Raw genomic sequence first — 18,856 nt, 5'->3', positions numbered from 1 at the left:
TTGGATTCAGCGTACGAATTACTGGATGAAAATCTATAGCTTCATTTTACCCTCCAAACCATTTATGTTCTTCCTTTCTGCCCCAGTAATTCGCCGAGATACGTTTGGCATGTATTCACAGGAGGGTAACGTCTGCAACACATCTGCTGCACACACAGGAGCTTGGCAGGTTTTATCTAACACTTCAGGAATCAGCAAAATGATAATATACATGCTTAAAGTTAATAAAACACAAGTAATCCAGGTAACCTAACATTAACTCCCTCCAAAACCCAAAAGAATTAGGCATTGACGTACTTCTGAAAAACGTGCAGATTAGGGGCTAACATCTTTGAACAGTCTGGTTCTGGAAGTCTTCACACCATAGTAGTCATTAAGAGAAAAATACAGAGCAAAAAAATTAATAAATTACCATAGATGCAGGCAGAGTGTTTCCAGAGGGACTTTCTTCCATTCTCCGACTGTTTATGAACAAACTAGAAATTTCTAACGCTTCATTGTGCAGGTTATGGAGCTGGACATGTCTATAGCCTAAAGAGAAAAAAACCCTTCTGTAAGTACTTTGTCACATCCTGGTCTCATAGATGGAAAACTCAAATTTGCTGTATTTACGGCTCCCATATGCCACACTTATAGGATTTAAAGCACTGTAATAAGATGCATTAACACTCCGTCTGTAAAACAGTGTAATGCACCCAAATGCTATGAACTGCTGAGTGGCTCATACAGCTGCCCACCTTTGTTTTGCCATAATATTCAATACATTCGCACACGAAATAGCTGAATATTAGAATATGAATGAAACAAGGACAAATTGTCACTGGGAAAATGTATATCTGGTGACATCTCCTCCTCTGCTAAGACTTGCGTGCAGTGGCATGAAGCGAACGTGAAAGTATTTCTACTGTTCTGGTGAAGGGCTGCTGGCAATATGGAAACTCCCTCCCCCAGGTGTCACGGAATTAATGATGCCTCCTCATTTCTCTCTCACCTTTTTTCACCCCTTCCTTCCCCTCTCCTCCAGCCACAGCTGCGAGAAGTGCAATTCCCCTCTGCCCAGTGACCGCCAGTTACAGCAGTTTCTTGGGCAAAGGACAAGGCAGGGAGTGAAATCGCTCCACGCTTCCTAAGGGAGCAGCAAGTCTCAAGGTGACACCACCTCACAGCCACTGCTCAGGATCGGAGCGACTGCGTAGGAGATGCCCCAGTCTCTGCAATAGCTCAGGATCTGATCCTTTTACAGGTCACTGGGACAGCCTCCAGCTCCCAGGGAGTCGATCAGATCAGCGTCGTACTGTCAGGGCAAAGGATGTTGCCTGATATTTGCTCCCCGTCTCCTCTAGAAAAATGCAACCAGCTGATTAAAAATATCCCTCCGGCAGGATTCAGTTCAGGCATCTGCTGGAGCCTTTTGGCATAGGGTGTCACTACAAACTGTACTGTACCTCTTTTTAGAGCTTTCAGGGGAATGATTCTCTGAGCTGTTATAGCCGAGCTGTTATTTTCAACAACCGCAAACCGCAGAAAGACCAGATCTTCGAAGTGCACCCGGAAAAGGAACTGTTCATTCCACATGGGGTTGAGAGTGTTGCGATGAATGGGCTTGGTGCGGAAATGGCAGCTGTCCAGAGGCATCCCCAGCACATCGATCTCGATGCACGGGCTGCCCGTGCTATTGCTGGGGCAGACGTTCTGCCCGGACACAATCTGAAGCCGAGGAGTACACAGAGAAACCGATTAGTGGAGTGATTCTTTTACTGTCATGATTCTGAGCTAAATATTGTTTATCACACTCCTAAGCGCAGTTTGGTAACACGCTGATTTAATTACAACGCTCCCCTACTCTTGTAATTGCAAGGACAGTAATTTCAGAGGCAGAGCTGCTTAAACACCCCCCCATGCCGTTGCTATGGTATCTTTCCTCTGAAAAAAATACACTCTACATCATGAGTGCAACCATTCAAGGCATCTGAAAGTTAATCCAGAAAGAATGTACCAGTAACGTAGTCAAAAAGGATCAAATTTTCTTCTCCGTTACTGTGGGGCGATGGCACTGACCTCGGCCTTGCTTTGGCACACACAACACAAGAATTAGGTGTGCCTAATTACCACAGCTGGGAGAATTTTGATTCTTACGGATCTCACTTTTCTGAAACATTTCCTGGAAGGGACTAGCTTCTTAGAATTCTTTTTTGGGCACAAATCCATAACTTATATATCTTATTATATAAGTTTTAAAAACTATTTTCTTAAGATTCACCGCAGCTTTTCATACTGGCTTTTTGTGGAGCTTCTGAAGCGTTCACAAACGTGTGAAACATCCAGGCGCATGTATAATTTTACACAGTTGTGTGGTCCCAGGAAAAATGCTTTCAGGACTGTGTTTCAACAAATATTGTGAAGGGAAGGGTGAAAGTAACTATGAAATTAGTCAATAAAATAAAATAAAGATAATTTTTTTGCTCCTTCTCCTTCTGATTTCTGTTAGTTATGCTGACCTTCAAAAGTATAAGCAAGAATTAAAGGTTCAGTCTTTTCATACAGAAGCATGACTGTAATTCTAGTCAAAGACTGTAGTTAAATGTCTACGTCTACCTGTTCGGCTGTATGAAAATCCCTTTTAATGTACTTACTGTTAAAGAATATATAGCCGGCTCCTTATTATCAAGATCTCTTTCTAACGGACAGAACTGCTGGTACATCGAACAACTTTTATCCCACAAAACAGGAGGTTTCAAAACATATCCACAGCCACCATTAGCCTCAAACATCGCTGCATTAAGTTGCAGAGGAAGATCTGTGAAAGCAAGGCAGCCAAAACTCACAAAGAGCAATGGTACAATGGAAAAGCTGTAATAGTGAAGACAAAGACATGTTTTAAGTACCTTTTTGGTTTTGTTTTTGTTTTTTTAATTTTAGTTGTGTGCCGTCAATTAATTCTTGGTTTTCAGAGATAGCTGTAATTTATGTATCCAATCTATCCAATACTTAGTTATGTAAAATTACAAGAACATTCATTCTTTTCTGTCCCTTTCTGTTGTCTTTATCCAACTGTAGGGCTTGCCTACACCTGTTCTCGGAGAAGTTTCTAGGTATTTACCCTGAACTGCAGAATGAAAAAGCATTAAATGTGTAGCTTTGTAGATGACCTAACGGATCCTCCATCAAAAAGGTGAAGGAACACAAGATAGAACAGAAAGTGGCCAAAATAGTCTGACCAACATTAAACCAGCATCCAAGGTGGCACTTCTATGTAAAAAATAGTTCACTACCTTTTTATACTTGAAATTATCAGAAAGGGATAACAGCTACTTGAACTGGGGAAAAAAATCCAATCTTCAGCGATAAAATAAAAATAAAAATGGCAGGTGTTGCTGTCCAAGCACTTCCGTGCTATCAGGAGATCTGCTGCGCTGGCATAAAACTCCTGAACCCTGGGATCACTGCTCTCAAGGACCAGATTATCATGGTATGAACCTGCTTGTGCTGGGGTGCACAGACAGGTACATCCCCTCGTGACAGCTGGTAAAAGCAATCATCAAATACAAATTCACTGTTTAAGGACTTATTTCCCATTTAAAATGGATTGAAACGTGCGTTTGTGTACCCATACCATCTGTTTGGTAGTTCAGAGCCACGAGCTGTACGCCATGGAGCCAGAAGATCAGTGGATGGGGATTTGAGGAGTCGATGCGCGTGGCGGCAGGGTAGGTCCTCAGGAGCTGACAGGTGGTGTGCTGGATCAGCTTCTGGGAGTAGCGCCTGCACAGCCGCTTGGCAGCATTCTCATTCAGGGAGGAGATATGGTAGCACTTGGGCGTCCTTATGATAGCACTGAGAGAAGCTGGAGAGTTGTAAGGAGAACAAGGATCTTCCCAGGTCTGACGCATCACATCAAAAGGACCTGGAAAATAAACAGTGCCCTCAAGTTACAGCCGCAGATCCAGAGACTCCAAAAATTCAATGTTTTCTAGTGAAGCATGTGTGCTTACTTTGCTTATGGAAGAAAAAGGTGACAGTGGAAAATGCCACTACTCAGTGTGTCACATTCCTTCTTATACACTAAAAACAATCCATGAGAAGAAACATAATGTTTAAGTATTGAGATGATACCGTGATTAGATGTGCCAACAACAATTTTCATAAATGAGGAGTAAAATTCCATTCTTCTAATTTATACATTTCACATGAGGAAGGGAGGCAAGATCAAAACCCCTCTGCTAAGTCTCCAAACAGGCAGTCTACAGAGGCCATAAGAGTTAGAGGACAACGCCAGCAAAACACCTATATCCTTTAGAGTTAGGCACTAGACTTCTTCATTTTTAGGACACTGGCCTCTAGAAGGGAATCTAACCTGTCTGCTGCAGCCGTGCCCTTGGGCTGAAAAGAAACGCAATGTTCCTTGAGCCAGAAAATGAGTACAATAAAGGGTACAACTTTCTAACTTTCTGTTTATGGCATTCACAGCAGGGGATCCGGTCTCATACAGAGAGATGTTCCAGAACCTTTTCTGCACTTTCTTTGTGTTTCTTTACATCTGTTCATATGCAGAAGTACGATTTCCAAGTTCACAAACTGAATCACCTGCGGAGTCTAAATACATCCAAAGTGGAACACGGGAGTTTGCACAATTACCCGTTTGGACTTGGCTGAATTTTAGGCCACTAAGTCCTACTTCAGACACTAAAAATCCTATTCTGAATCCAGCCCAACAGTTCTGCCTTCCATTTGTACTTTGAAAATATTCATTCATACCTTTTAAAATACAAATTTTAAGATACATCACTTAAAATATGTTAGTTTTGAATCGTTTCTGAATTAGGGTCTTCATATTCCGGACCAAGTAATCCCATTTTAACATTCCACACTCAACACTTCAGTTATAATAGTGTTACTGTAATAGCTGCTGCACTAATGAAAAACCATTCCAAAGTTCAACATCTTACACATTGTAAAGTATTTGATCTTTAACAACTTGGTCTGGTACATGTGTTGGATTACAGAGCCATTCCACGTGACTGGTGAAAGAAGATGCTAACTTTACCTTTTCCAGATGCTTTGGCAAGAGCAGCTGACTCCCCAGGGCTCAGCCTGCCAGGATTGTTGCCAAAAATGGACTTCCTGCTTTTTCTTTCTTTTCCTCTGCTAGAGCCAGATGGGTTTAGAGTTGACAAGCCTGTTCCCATAAATGTAAAATAAATGAGCCAAAAAACATGACCAAGAGGGCACGACATTTTCCATCATGTTTTACATTATTTTTGAAGGCATGAATACTCCTGGTATATAGTACACAGGGCGAGCAGTGTATTTTTCTCCATAATTTAATTTTAACGTCTTTATATATATACATGCCTTTATAGATGTATATATTATGTTTATACATATAATGTATATAAAACTTATATGAAGCAATACAACATACAGTTATCTCTCTGTGATATAACTTTTCACCGTTTTACTTTTTGGCTTGAGGAAGGTAGTGGCTCTGTCTCAAATTACCAAACGGTGCAAATTAATACTAAAAAAATCTGCTCTAACAGCCCCATCTTTAGAATAATTTTTTTAAAAATATTCCTTTCTATAGAAGCAATAAATCTGTACATTAGTGAATATCATGGAATTCATCTAGGATAGGATACTTAAATAATTACATAAATACAAGAATATGATTTGAAGAGATAAGTAAAGGAAAAAGCCCAAATGCTGTTGGTTAAACAGTTTAACCTCAAGATGTTTTCAGAGTTACCTTCCTCTATTTAGAATTTGTATTTCAATAACGGAAACGTGGTAGGTGTGCAAAATCCATTAAGCATTTAATGGCCAGTATGTACTAGAAGCAGAGCTGGAAAGCTCTAGTACAGCTATTATTCAAACATATACATTCTAGCAAAATAATCATTAAAATCATGGCCTAAATCCCAGTGAAGTAAACAGACTCAATCCCCCTTACAGTTTCTTTCTGTCGACTTGGAGGGAGTACACGGCAGACCAAATTCAAAGTAAGTCAAAAAGCACAATGACACCCACAGCAGTGAGGTGTGGGATGCTCTCAGAGACCCAAGATGTACTTGTTCTATAAAATACAAGAAAGCAAGTACACTGTCTAACTGTGACTCATAAAACGACCTTCATGAACTCACATCAATTCACACCTGCCAAAAGACAGTTCTGGATTTAATACTAATTTCAACTACAAATGCAAATCACAAAGAGGATACGTTGGACTCTCTTCTACTGAAGCCTGTCCACAGCTGTAAATTTCCAGCTCTCAATCTTTACCGCATGTCTACGTGTACTTATTATGGTGATAGTTTCAATGGAACTGCTTGGGTTAGTAAAATTTAGGATATACATAAATGTTTTCAATGTTGGAGACGTACTGTCTCTTTGGGCCAAAGCATACACATAAACCACAGAAGATGGTAGAAGCTGAGATCAAGGAATATGAACTGACTAGAAAAATGAGGAGTTATGCACTGTGTGCTTCCAGCACTATTTAATCCCAGTTTTCAATGGATCAAATGGATTTGGCAAGCAAGATCCAGGTTTCAAAACCCTGTTGTGGAGACAGTCACTGAGGAAACAGCCTAACCTCATAAATCACCAGAGAGTGCAATGCAGAACACCAGGGTTAACTGAACCCAGTGTGGTGGCCATAGAGTAAGCTACAGCTGGCAGCCTTCTTTCAGTCTTTCCCATGGCCGTGCTTGGCATGTGGCACGCCTCCTCCCAGAGACAAGCTCCATTTTTCACACCAATTCAAACTTGACTCCAAAATACAGCATCACCTATTCAAAGAATCATAAATTCATAAAATAATGGAGGTTGGCAAGGATCTGGAAGTCATCTGGCCCAACTCTCTGGTCAAAGCAGGACCAGCTTAGATCCCACCGTACTGCACGTAGATCCTATCATACTACCTTAATGACAAAGTAAATGTTTTGCATTTCTCTACAGCTCCTATGCTATATCCTTTGAGTTACAGAATTTAGTGCCTGTCTCTCACGTTCGATATAACCACGCTGCTTTACTGCTTTCAGATTTTTAATCCAGAGGATGGCGAATTTACCCGTCCTTCTTATTCTAACCATGCTCAAGTAACAGGTTAAACTGTAATTGTCACCTTCTCAGCATGCATTTCAGACAGCCAGTTAGTCTGCGGGTTTGCAGACCTTGAATAAGAATTTATGGTACTTTTGTATGTAGGATGCCCTTTTTCATGTTCACTTTTATTTCTTGAAAAGTGATACCATAGGGGCAGATAGCCTGATACAATGGAGATGGAGACTGAATTTCATGCCGGTTAGCTCAGGTGACTCCCTGCTCCCTGCACTTGATTGTGCAGGTCCTGTTTTCATGTACTCAATTTTCTCTGCTCATTATGTCAGGATTTCTGCACCAAGGCAACGAGCCATGTGCCAGTGGGTTATAGCAGTACCGTGCTCAAGTACGCTTCACTGCCCTCGTCTTGAGTAACCCAGAGAACAGACCTTCACCCTCTTAGACAATGGTATGATGATATCCAACAGGCTGAAACTGAAGTTAAACGAGGACTAAAAGGGTCAAAAACCACTAAAGCAACAAGAGCTGTGGTGGATTCCTTGTTACCAGAGATTTTCTAAACAAGAAATGTTATTTTCTCCACATGATAAACTCTGTTTTGACCAGGGAGACTTAGGGAAGTCTGTGTTACTCAGTAGGCTAGGATAAATGAACATAATGGTCCTTGTCCTTTTTTAAAGTCACAAATCAGTGACTAACATTCAGAGACATAGGCAGTTGTAAACACAGAATAGAAATATACCAAGACAGGAAAAATAAAATATTTACAGCATTGATCAGCCACTGACATGAATACTGCCTCCATATTTCCAAAACTCTTGCATTTTTCTGAGTTGGTTAGTAACCCAGTCAATAGAGCTACATAGTCATGGGTCTACCAGCTTGTTCTCATTATTAATGGACAAAACTGGGGTATGGCAGTGCACAATGTCTGTGCCCTCCAGCTGAGCAGAGGAATCCCATCAGTAGCATGGTGGCCATGGAAGTCTGTGCATCTTGCAGACAAGGCAGTATCTGTCTCAAAGGAGACAAAGTTTGTTGGAAAACCAATTTCTACAGCTTCACGTGTTTATCTGTGAAAGGAACGCATTTTCTTAATTGTTCTATTCACGTTCTCTTTAAAGCAAGAGGAAGAAATCCGATAAGGAAAGCAAGTATTTCTTTTATAACTGAAATTACATTAAAAAACTGAAACATTTTAAAGTTTTCTTAGAACACCAGAACTTCTTTGTATGTCAAAATGCTTGGAACAACTTAAGCTATGTGTGTTTAATCTTGAATATCATTCTTTAAAAGAAAATATTTTATTTAAAAGATATCTCATTGCAGATTTCATTAAAAAGAGTATCAGATTTGAATTTTTAGAAGTTATTATTTTTACAAGTGACACCTACAATTCTTAAAGTTATAGAAGATTATAAAAGAATGTCTCTCCATTTTTCAATATGTTTATCTTGCCTATCTGACACTATTTTATGTTTGGTTAGCTTCTCTAATCTGATTATAGTTCTATTTGTATAAGATCATGATTTGGCACAATTGCTAACTTTTCCAGAGAGAACCATTCCATTAAAAAGCAGATTTTTCATTCAAAACATTAAACACATCAATAAACAATAAATTCTCAATTTAAAAGTATTTATGTACACAGTATGAGCCAAAACATACTCAACCTCATGTTTCAGTACTGAACGAGTAACTAACAGTGATCTCCAGGTCAGTTGCTCCCTCTCCCTTTCCTCTGCAAACATTATTCTTCCTACTGTACAAAAGACGACCCTCCTATTTCCTTAACCCCCTCCATAAAGAGTGTGTGTGAGCGTGCAATCAGCTGTCCCCATCCACCCCATGAAACGGCCCCCAGATGGCTCTCCTCCTATTCGCTTAGGAAGGAACAGAAGATGCAGCTGTAGGCAAAGGTGAAACACACTAAAGACGTCACTTAAAGAAATGTGACAAGCTCTTCCTGCAAGGTTTTGAGAATATTTTCCTTCCTCATTCAGTAGGTCCTTACATGGAAACTTGGAGCTCTTAAGATAAAGGTTTCTGTTGTCTGTCATTTGGCAACGGAGCGGTTGTGAAGACTGGCAAATCTCACCTTTGTAAACATTTTAATATGACAAACAATATGTCTTCACATAATTTATGAATACTACTTCTCAGCCAGGAGTTATTATTATGTAGACTACCAAATCATCAAGAAAAAAGCTCCTCGACTACTTCAATTTAAAAACACTTGTACTAACTAATTCAAAACATAAACGTAATGTCTCCAAGAATTAGACAGCTTAAAGCAAGAAAACAGGGCAGTGTACTTACCAGGGAACTTTACAGCTTGACAGTAAATGACAAGATCTGATAGCTCTGGGGCTATCTGTCTGCTTTCCTTCTTATTTTGTGGAAGATAGAATTCTTCACCCAGTTCCATGTCATAAACCTAAGTGACAATTCCAAGAACATACAATAATAAAATTATGCAATGTGAAAGCACTACTGTGTATCTTACTTATGTCCTTAAAATCCTTTTATCTCCTTCTTCCTATATGGTTTGCTGCCTGCACCTAACATATCTCCGTGTGCAGGCCTATGCATCAATACCTGTTACTGATACTGCAGTAGTGTGCAAAGGCCTCAATCGCAGTAAAGTTCTACAAATATTTAGACAAAAATTTAGACAAAAATCTGTGTTCAGGAGTTACAATTTCCTAAACAGCAATGCACCGGTTCAGTTGTCAGATGATTTAATAAGAGGTAGTGTGGCTATCTGATATCATCGTGCGGTATTTTAAACTTATTTAGATACACAGAGATGCTGAAGATTCAGATGAAATCTTCAGTTCCATCGATGTTAATGGAAATTAGACACCTAAATAAATGTCTGGATCTAGCTCCAATGAAGTCTTCCATTGAGAGTAACGACAGTTAAAATGTTCAGCCAAACAGTCTGTATATACAATAACCTCTGAGGACTTTTCTTGGACAGTATGTTGAGCGTTGTTCTATTTAATCTATTTTCTCTGGTGCGCTTCCACGCTTTCTACTATTTGTCTTCATTAAATCGCATTTGCTATCTGATGTCTCAGTTACCTAAACTGCTCAAATCCTTTTGAAGCTGGTTATGTATCAAAGTGTGGCTGAGAAGAAAGGGGGGGAAAAAGCAGAACTACCTTTCCTTTATTATTGTAGGTAGCACAATCAGCCTTCTTAATTCGTTTGGCAGTCTCTTCATTATATTCAAACTGCAGTTTATCACTTGATAATTTATTCTCAGGTCGGTCTTCAAGAATGTTATCTAAAAATTAATGGGATTTTAATAAACATAAAGCCAAACAGTTTCAACTGAAAATTTAATTTGAATTAACAATATTTGTGGACAATGCTGTGAATCTTATCTGAATAACCAGAAGCCAAAATAATGCATTTACTGGTGAAAGCATTCTCTTTTAGCAGTAACTTTCTACTTTAAAAATTTAATGCTCAGCTTTGGTTAATATGTTGCACTTCTTTTAAAGCCCATCCTTTTGTGCTCAGAAGATGCTTAAAACAAAATCATCTAATGAATTAGGCTTGCCATCTGAAAACAACTGATATTCCTGAACAACAAAGAATTGCTCAAGTCCAAACACAATTAACCACATCAAACACGTACACGTCTTTGTACAGCAAGTTTTGGCTTTCCTCTCCTTACATTCACCATGAGCAAATATTTTTTACGTCTACAGAAATTCCTCTTCTAAGCTACATATTTATCTGAGAATAATGCACCTACTAATTTGGTCTTTCTGGAACAAAATATTGGAACTGTCACAAAAGGAATGGTTTTATTTCATTCCTGATATTCCTGATGCTTTGACCATATTCTTTTTATGCATAACCAGTGTCACACATGCAGCTTTAACAATTCCTCACCAGTTAACAATGCCATCTAAAAATATCTGACTGCATTTTTGATATGAAGTAGAAACCATATATTCACACTGTCACATTGAACAGGCTGGAGATGCAGTGCTGATTTCATGCAGTTAAAATGCTCAACCAAATGGCCTTTACCTTCCTGGCTGTTAGGAGCAGGAGAAGCATTAAGGACATCAGCTACAGGGAGACGGAGTCACAGAGGGAATAAGAGTAAAGGAAATTAAGAATTACAGCCAGAGAAATGAAAATTAAGTGTCAGTTGTAAAACTATTAGCCTTACGCAAACCAAATATATCAGTAAGGAAAATAAAACTGAAAATCTTTTAGAAAGTTTACAGACCATTATTTAGATTAGTTTTGCCAAAATATTAACATAATTAAAGATTCCAAAGAATAATCATTGTAATAAAGCAGTAAACCATGCCACAGATTCCTTCATATATTGGAAGGTGTAAATGTTTCTTGCTAGTTTCAGATTTCTCAAACCTTCTCTTAACTAGAACATTGCCCAAACATCACTTAGGGCAGTCAGCTAGCAATTTTTTCCTGGCAAGTCTGGTAACAAAGATCTAAGTTTTTCACAGCAACTCACATCTACGCCATCCCACACAACGAGTGTTCTCAAGTAGCCAGTTAGGCCAACTTCCTAGTAAAATGAAACTGAGGGCAGCATTGGCACCAAACCCATAACTTTTCACATTAGCATAAATAATACTGCTATCCCACAAGCAGTGTCAGGTCCTGAACTGCATTCATTAATTTTGTGACTGTTTTTTAAACCATTAAACACAGAAAGAAGTAATGTAAATAAGAGACCAACTGGAAAGAAGCCCTGTGCTGCAGGGCATGTTTGAGCCTTACATCTTCTCTGAACGCGGTACCTAGAACTTAAACAGGTACCCATTACACTTAGAGGTTCAATCAGTGAAGTACTTCACTGCATACCTAGAACATGCCCAGCCGTGTCAGACCAATGGTCCATCTAGCTCGGCATTCTCTTTTTGACAGTGGCAACAGGAGATGCTGTTTAAAGAGAGCATTCACTCATCGTCCACTTCCCTAGGACCACCCCAACATCCACAATTGTTGAATATTAGGGATATCGGACCGTACATTTCTACCCATAACATTTTCTTATAAATCTGTCCATGAATTTGCCCAATTCTTTTTTTCAATCTGCTGATACCGTTTTGCTCCGCCATTTCCAGTGGCAGCAAATTCCAGAAGTTTAATACTAGCTGCATAAAGAAATACTTTATTTTACCTGTTTTAGACTGATCTTCCACTTGTTTTACTAAGCACTTCCTAGATGTAATGAGTAACAGTTCTGTACTCCCCTTATCCACCACTTCATCGTTTAGTAAACCCTGCTTCAAATTCACCCCTCAGTCCTCTTCTCTACCAGCTAGAGAATTCCAGCCTTTTCAGACTTGTGCAAGGCCACTGCCACACTCCCTTTACTTTTTTGGTTGCCTTTCTCTCTAACTTCCTTAACCCCACCATATATTTCTGGAATTCTGGAGGCAAGAAGTAGGCACAGAACTCAAGTTGCGGCACATTAAGGTTTTATATAGAAGCAAAAAGATGTTTTGTTTTCACTACTGTTCCTGATGATGCCCATCTTTTGTCTGTCACTGCACACTAACCTGAGGGTTTTACAGAACTTTCAATAATTCCATGATCTCCCAAATTGATACTGCCATTGTTGAGCTCAGAATCATATAAGCAAGGTTTAAGTTTTTTCCCCTAAATGTATTACTTATGCTTATCTACACTGAAGCAAATCTGTAAATTTTTCGTCCCCTTGGCCAGTTCTGTGATCCATTTATGGACTTTAACAATGCTGCAGCATTTAACTACCCTTGGTGTCACTTGTACCACCACTGCTGTCTCAGTAGGTAAACACAGCGTGATCTACTTCGATATATTCTCTGAAAATTACTAATTAAAAGTAATGAATAACCCATTTAGATGCATCCAGCTTGTTCAATCCATGTATGGGCGTTTTGACTAATGTCCTTTGACAAAACTTGAGAGGATTAAATGTTTCTGACTCCAGCTGTTTGCTCTACCAGAATCTACCAGCCCTGCAGCAAGAGAAGCAAAAACAGATGCATGACTTCAGCTCAGTCGCCTCGGTGCGGCACATCCTCTCCTTCATCTGTAGTTGAATCAAATTTGTCTGACTGAACCGGAGAGCTAAGGAAGCAGTGGAAGTTACTAACTGCAGTATTTTTCATCACCTCTGGCATGCCAATCATTATATCCAATCTATAAACTGGACCTAAAGATGGATGTATGCTAAGCTGCCAGCTCCCGAAGGTCTAGGATAGCTGAACCGTAGACAGCACATGAACTTACAAGGCAAGTCAGTCAGGCATGACTTGCCACTTTTTCACTGAGCAGCTTTAATAAAGCCATCTTCATTGATCAAGCCAGGTACTTAGGAGGTCTCTGGGATTAGACAGTAACCAAGGAGGACTTTGGAGAATCTGCACCTTAGGTCAATTTAACAACAATCATGCAGATGCAAGGGCTAAACCTGTTGTGAACTTTGAGCTTTCAGGTGTCTAAACTTACAAAAGACAATACAGGCGGATGCAGATAGAGTACACTATGAACACAACCATTTTTGCGTAATATACATAATATAAAATATGATTTATAAAGACTGCAAGGTAGCATACTCTGCACAGTTAAAACATCCAATGGTTGGAGTTAAAGTCAAACTCAAGTCTTCTACACCGTCAAATTATTTTCACAGTATTATAGACTACTGTACCAAAGCGCTGACAAGGACACTTACTACATTTTCCTCTCAACAAGGTAAGATCAACTCACCCACATCATTCCTGAACTAGAATATTTACATGCCTTATTGCTACAGTTCTAACAACAAGAACACTGTAATAAATAAATAAATAAATATTGTTACCATCAGAGAGAGATTCATAGTCATAGTCATATTCATCCTCTTCATCTTCTTCCTCTTCATTGGTAGGTGTGGGGTTGCTAGCACCATTGCTAGCCTGTGCTTGCATATGTGCCAGCTGGTGAGCCTACAGCAACAGAACCACTTATTACATGATTGTTAAGTATTTTTAAAAAGCAAAAGAGTTTTCATCACTGTTTGCATTTTATTTTATTTATATGGAAGCACTGGACATATATAGTGAGAAGGAGGATTTTTAAAATCAAACTAAAATATCATCCTTAAGGGTCTGAGTATAAAGAAAACTTGTATTGGTAGAAAAACACCCAGTAAGATATGAAACCTAATTAATTATGGGAAAATGGATGTTGCACATTATTCAGAGCAAGACTGCCTTTTTCCAGTCTGAGGTACACTGTTTTGGAAACAGTTTAGAACTTTTTTAAAAGATGGAGAATGTCCATATACCAGTACAATCAGTGTGGTTTACTTATTCTTATACAAGAATTCAATTCTAATTCAATTGTATTTACATTTTGGGTAAAAGCAATTAGTTTTCAAGGATTCAATTTAATTGCTGACTAACCATAGACATTGTTAAATTGAGGCTACCAGAGATGCAGCCCTAATTTTCAGAAACCAAAAGCATTCTCCTATAGGTAAAAATACTACTTGAACAGCAGAGTCCTCCTGAAAAGGGAGTAAGAGAGCATTTGCCTGGCTTGAATATGAAAAAAAAAAACAAAGCAAAATTCTACTAAAAATTACTACATACTGTATATATACACACACACTCAATGTATATCACTATTTCTCAACAAACATGAATAGCAGATGTTACAGCCTCACAGTGAAACTTCATTTATGTTTATCACATAGGGCATGTAGGGCTGCTAATCATAATATTATGAAGTATTATAAAACTAAAATACACTAAAATTTTGTTATGCTGTATCTATACTTTACTATATGTCTTGTCTACTTATTTGAAAGCATTGCAATCCACTGGGACTCTTCCAAGCATGAGTATGCATTAGATTATTCTGCTATACGTACTGGAATGGCAAAAACTTCAAACACAAATGAATTATTTCTAACAAAAGTTAGGTCTCACTCCTTGCTATTAAGGAAGGATTTTACCTTCTGTTTCAATATATCCACTGGTGTTTGATGGGCTTTCAGCTTCTTGTTTTTAAGCAGGATTTTTCTTTTCAGTTGGCCAGGAGAAGGAAGCATGGGATCATCAGAAAAGTCACTCTCAAATAAAAACTTTGTTACCAGCTTATCTCCAAATACATTCTGAAATATCGAGAACATGTGATATATTATGGAAAATCCCAAGGCACGTGCTTAGAATAATTTACCACAATTTATGGCCTACCTTGAAAATTTCAGCCATCTTGCGTTGCTGAGGCAATGAACAGTGGTTTTCTATTGATATGATAATTGGCATGTCAGAGGTGACAAATGCATTGCGATCAATAGCTTCAACTACCTCCTGTGAGAAAGGAAGGTCATTGAAAGAACGTGATTATTTTGCGGCATTCAGTTAAGTTACTGTTAGTTGCAAGGGGAGAAAAGAAGGCATCTCTTTTCCCCTCTAAGAGGAAAGAATATACAATTTGCTTCCAAAACAAGCTCCTACAGATCAACCTAGCATCTTCTTACAACAGAACTGGTAAGAGCTACTTATGCTAGTTATGTTGACAATAAAAAAAGACAGAAAATTACAGTACACATGCTACAAAAACTAATTTGAAAAGCATGTTTACAATTGAGGAGTTCATGTCTGACATAGTCCACAGTTCATATTCTATTAGGATTTAGCCCATTAAGATTGGTACTTTTCTAGTAGGTGAAGTTTTTCCTTCATCAGAGAAAAAGTTACTGATTTTCTTCTCATTTTTTGTTTCTATGTGCAATTACCAGCATACCTTAAAAGAGATCTTAGTAGTAAGAGTGTGCCCATGATAAATGATAGGCATCCCATCATCGCCATCCCAGCAGTCTAATTCTACGCTTCTGCAGCCTTGTAAAAGAACCTACAATGCAATTGAACAGTGTAAGCACGTAGAAGCCACAGTCTCATGCCATCAAAGCAGAAGACTGACATTGCAGAGTTAAATGAAAGCCCTGTGATTCAGTGAAAGTGCTGGAAAGAGTGCTCTCTGTGGAGTAAACAGCCCACAGAAGCTACAGTCCCCAGGTTGAGAAAGAGTGGGAAAATTAAGAATGCATTCATGTTCTTAGGAGAAATACCATAAAGCTTTGAAATTCATGGTATCTTACAGGACAGGTGGAAACTGTTTGCAGAAAGTGGTTCTGAGGGAGAGAAACATCTCTATGTTTCTACCTGCAAAAGCAGCTATAAAGTAACACGGCCATTTGTTCCAGGTTGCTACCACAGCGATGGTAATGTCTTATGAACAAATTCTGTGAGGATAGTTAGAATGGAAATGTGACAGGCCATCTAATTTAATGATATTAAGCTGATTTCCATCCATCCGTCCATCCATCCATCTTTTATGTATTCATTTATTTATTTTAGAAAACCTTACTTGCTAGAAAAACACTGAAAAAAGCAAAGAGGAAGGATGGAGGGAAAGATAAGCTAACCCATCTGTTGGCAGCCCAGCTTATTATTGCTATCAATATTTAGGCCGCCTATCATCGAAAGACTTATCTGTACTACAATTAAATATTTTACTGAAAATGAAGACCTCAACAATCAAAACCATTTCCAGCAAAAACATTCATGAACAAAGAAAAAATTACTTCTCCTATTCAAAATCTGAATAATTAGATTTCAGGCAGTTGTGTCCGTAGCTGGCACACCATGACTTCCATGAGAGCCAGACACACTGAGCCAGAACAAAGTGCCCCTTCTCTTCTGGCGACAGCTACTTGAGGGACAGGAAGAAGGTTTTCTGCATCACGCGAATTTTGGAGCCAGTTGAGCTCTATCTCACTTCCCATCTATTACCAACACAACACTCACATCACTCTGTGCAGTGCTATTACAGGAACCTCCTTTGCAACTGCATTATTCAATGCAATCAGGTTATTTGGGCTTTCTTAACACAGCCTCACCCCTGTGTCTTATAACTCCAGGTGAAGCAGCGCACGGGACACCATATGAACCCTTCTCAATGGTGAAGTCATTAACATTCAGAGTAATGAAAACACCACTGACAGGAAGTCTGATGCTTTCTCTAGCATTTGGTAAATACACAGACACACAAATATACATAAATATATATATACACACACAAACAAGCACAGAACCAAAAGCCCTAGGGAGAAATCCTTCTCTTCCTGTTCACCACCAATCAGGCAGAAAGTCTCAAAAACTGCAGAATATTCCTAGAAGTAATGTTTTTAGAAGTTATAGTTCCATTTGAAATTTGTCTTTGCAGTGCAATGTACAGTATTTGAGTAGTGTTTTTGACATCTGAATGAACCAAAATATTAGATCAGTCTTTCCTGTGGGAAAGTCTAATTTTAGTAGATTGGGTCAGACCGACTGGTGTCTAAATGCTATGAATCTCAAACTAAACCAACTTTTTTGCCTTAGAAAAGGCATTTGAGCACAACTGTGCTTACAGGCAGCTTTCCCACACATCATGTTTTCCAACGTTTTGCAAGCAGGGGTTTAGGACATTCAGATTTTCAAAGCAAAAAGGTCATGTTTCTGCGACTTGCCAGTTAAACAAACAAGTTCATGTTGAAAACTACGCAACGATCCAATCCTGCATACCTGGCTGTAGAGCTCTACTGAGGACTCCCCTTTAAGCTGATGGCCAGTAAGGTACGTATTGTGCGAAGATTCTATGTAGTAATATGACAGTGGAAAGTGCAAGTCCTCAGCATTCTCTTGTGACTCATCATTTTTGGAGGCAAAGTTGTCTTTATCCATCAAAAATCTAGAGGCAAGAAGATGTGAGGAAATTTTATGCTGCACTGAGTATTTTGTGACTGACATACAAGCATCAATACACTGGTGTCATCTTAATATATACATAAATTAACACATAAATAATTACCTTGCAAATCCTTCAAAAGATAGCAGCCCCTGCTGGCACATATTCACGCTGGGTTCAAATTTCTATAAAAGGAAGAAATTTAAGAGAGACATAAAACAATTCTTAGAAATACGGCTTTTTCATATTTTCATAGTGTAGTGTGCTCATTGAACTAACCAGCTAGTACGTTAACCATCTTTTTGTGGATAAAGTAATTAGGTGCCCGCAGTATGCTCGTGCTTGTTTTACAACTCACTAAACAAGCATACTGAACTCATAATTGTAAACCATAGAATCATTCCGGTTGGAAAGGATGTTGGGAGGTCATCTAATCCAACGTCCTGTTCAAAGCAGAGTCAGCACTTAAGCTCAAATTAAAAAGGATCTATAATCAAGCATCCTTCTCCTATCTATTGTACTTAAACACAACACAGCACCGTCTCAAATTAAAGAGACTCGTGGCATGCTAACTTGACGTTTCGTTAGAATTTCTGTCTTTTAAACTTTGCAATTTTATATTACACGCTGATAACTGAAATGTACAGGTTTTAGCATTTGTTAAATGCTAAGTGGGGGCTTAATTTTGGAGTATATTAATTATGCATATTTGTAGGAATGCAAAATTTTCTACTGTGGTCACAGTCAAGGAGAAAACAACACAGTCATGAATACTTTTCCCAAGTGGTGATATCCCTTTCCAGATAAAGCACACATAGACAATAAAACTTTATTTGCATGATTTTTTTTTCTTTTTATGGACATACTTATGGACTTCTGCACAATTTTATATTCCAAAATTAAGACAGGTTATTAAGACGGAAATTAAGAATGAATTCAAGTAAACTGCAGTGACATCAGTGTGAAAGGAGATATCCACAGATATGTTATTCTGACTACAAGGCGGACAATGCTAATGGGGAAAACA

At 38.7% G+C, this 18,856-nt stretch overlaps 1 protein-coding gene across 2 annotated transcripts in view; it reads right to left on the bottom strand.

Annotated features, from left to right (window-relative positions):
• PLCE1 (phospholipase C epsilon 1) overlaps positions 1-18,856 on the bottom strand; it is a 139,583-nt gene that overhangs the window by 10,363 nt on the left and 110,364 nt on the right. For both annotated transcript variants that reach the window (XM_063337769.1, XM_063337770.1), the window contains 13 exons: positions 17,953-18,014; positions 17,667-17,832; positions 15,844-15,951; positions 15,291-15,407; positions 15,050-15,208; positions 13,913-14,036; positions 10,230-10,354; positions 9,382-9,499; positions 5,045-5,176; positions 3,614-3,904; positions 2,634-2,797; positions 1,446-1,707; positions 413-531 (listed from right to left, as the gene is read on the bottom strand). In XM_063337769.1, coding sequence (XP_063193839.1) covers positions 413-531; positions 1,446-1,707; positions 2,634-2,797; positions 3,614-3,904; positions 5,045-5,176; positions 9,382-9,499; positions 10,230-10,354; positions 13,913-14,036; positions 15,050-15,208; positions 15,291-15,407; positions 15,844-15,951; positions 17,667-17,832; positions 17,953-18,014 — 1,947 coding nt within the window. The remainder of the gene's footprint in view (positions 1-412; positions 532-1,445; positions 1,708-2,633; positions 2,798-3,613; positions 3,905-5,044; positions 5,177-9,381; positions 9,500-10,229; positions 10,355-13,912; positions 14,037-15,049; positions 15,209-15,290; positions 15,408-15,843; positions 15,952-17,666; positions 17,833-17,952; positions 18,015-18,856) is intronic.

The sequence above is a fragment of the Chroicocephalus ridibundus genome, chromosome 6 (assembly GCF_963924245.1).
Source record: "Chroicocephalus ridibundus chromosome 6, bChrRid1.1, whole genome shotgun sequence".
NCBI classification, from domain to species: domain Eukaryota; kingdom Metazoa; phylum Chordata; class Aves; order Charadriiformes; family Laridae; genus Chroicocephalus; species Chroicocephalus ridibundus.
This window is presented reverse-complemented; position numbering and strand designations above follow the sequence as displayed.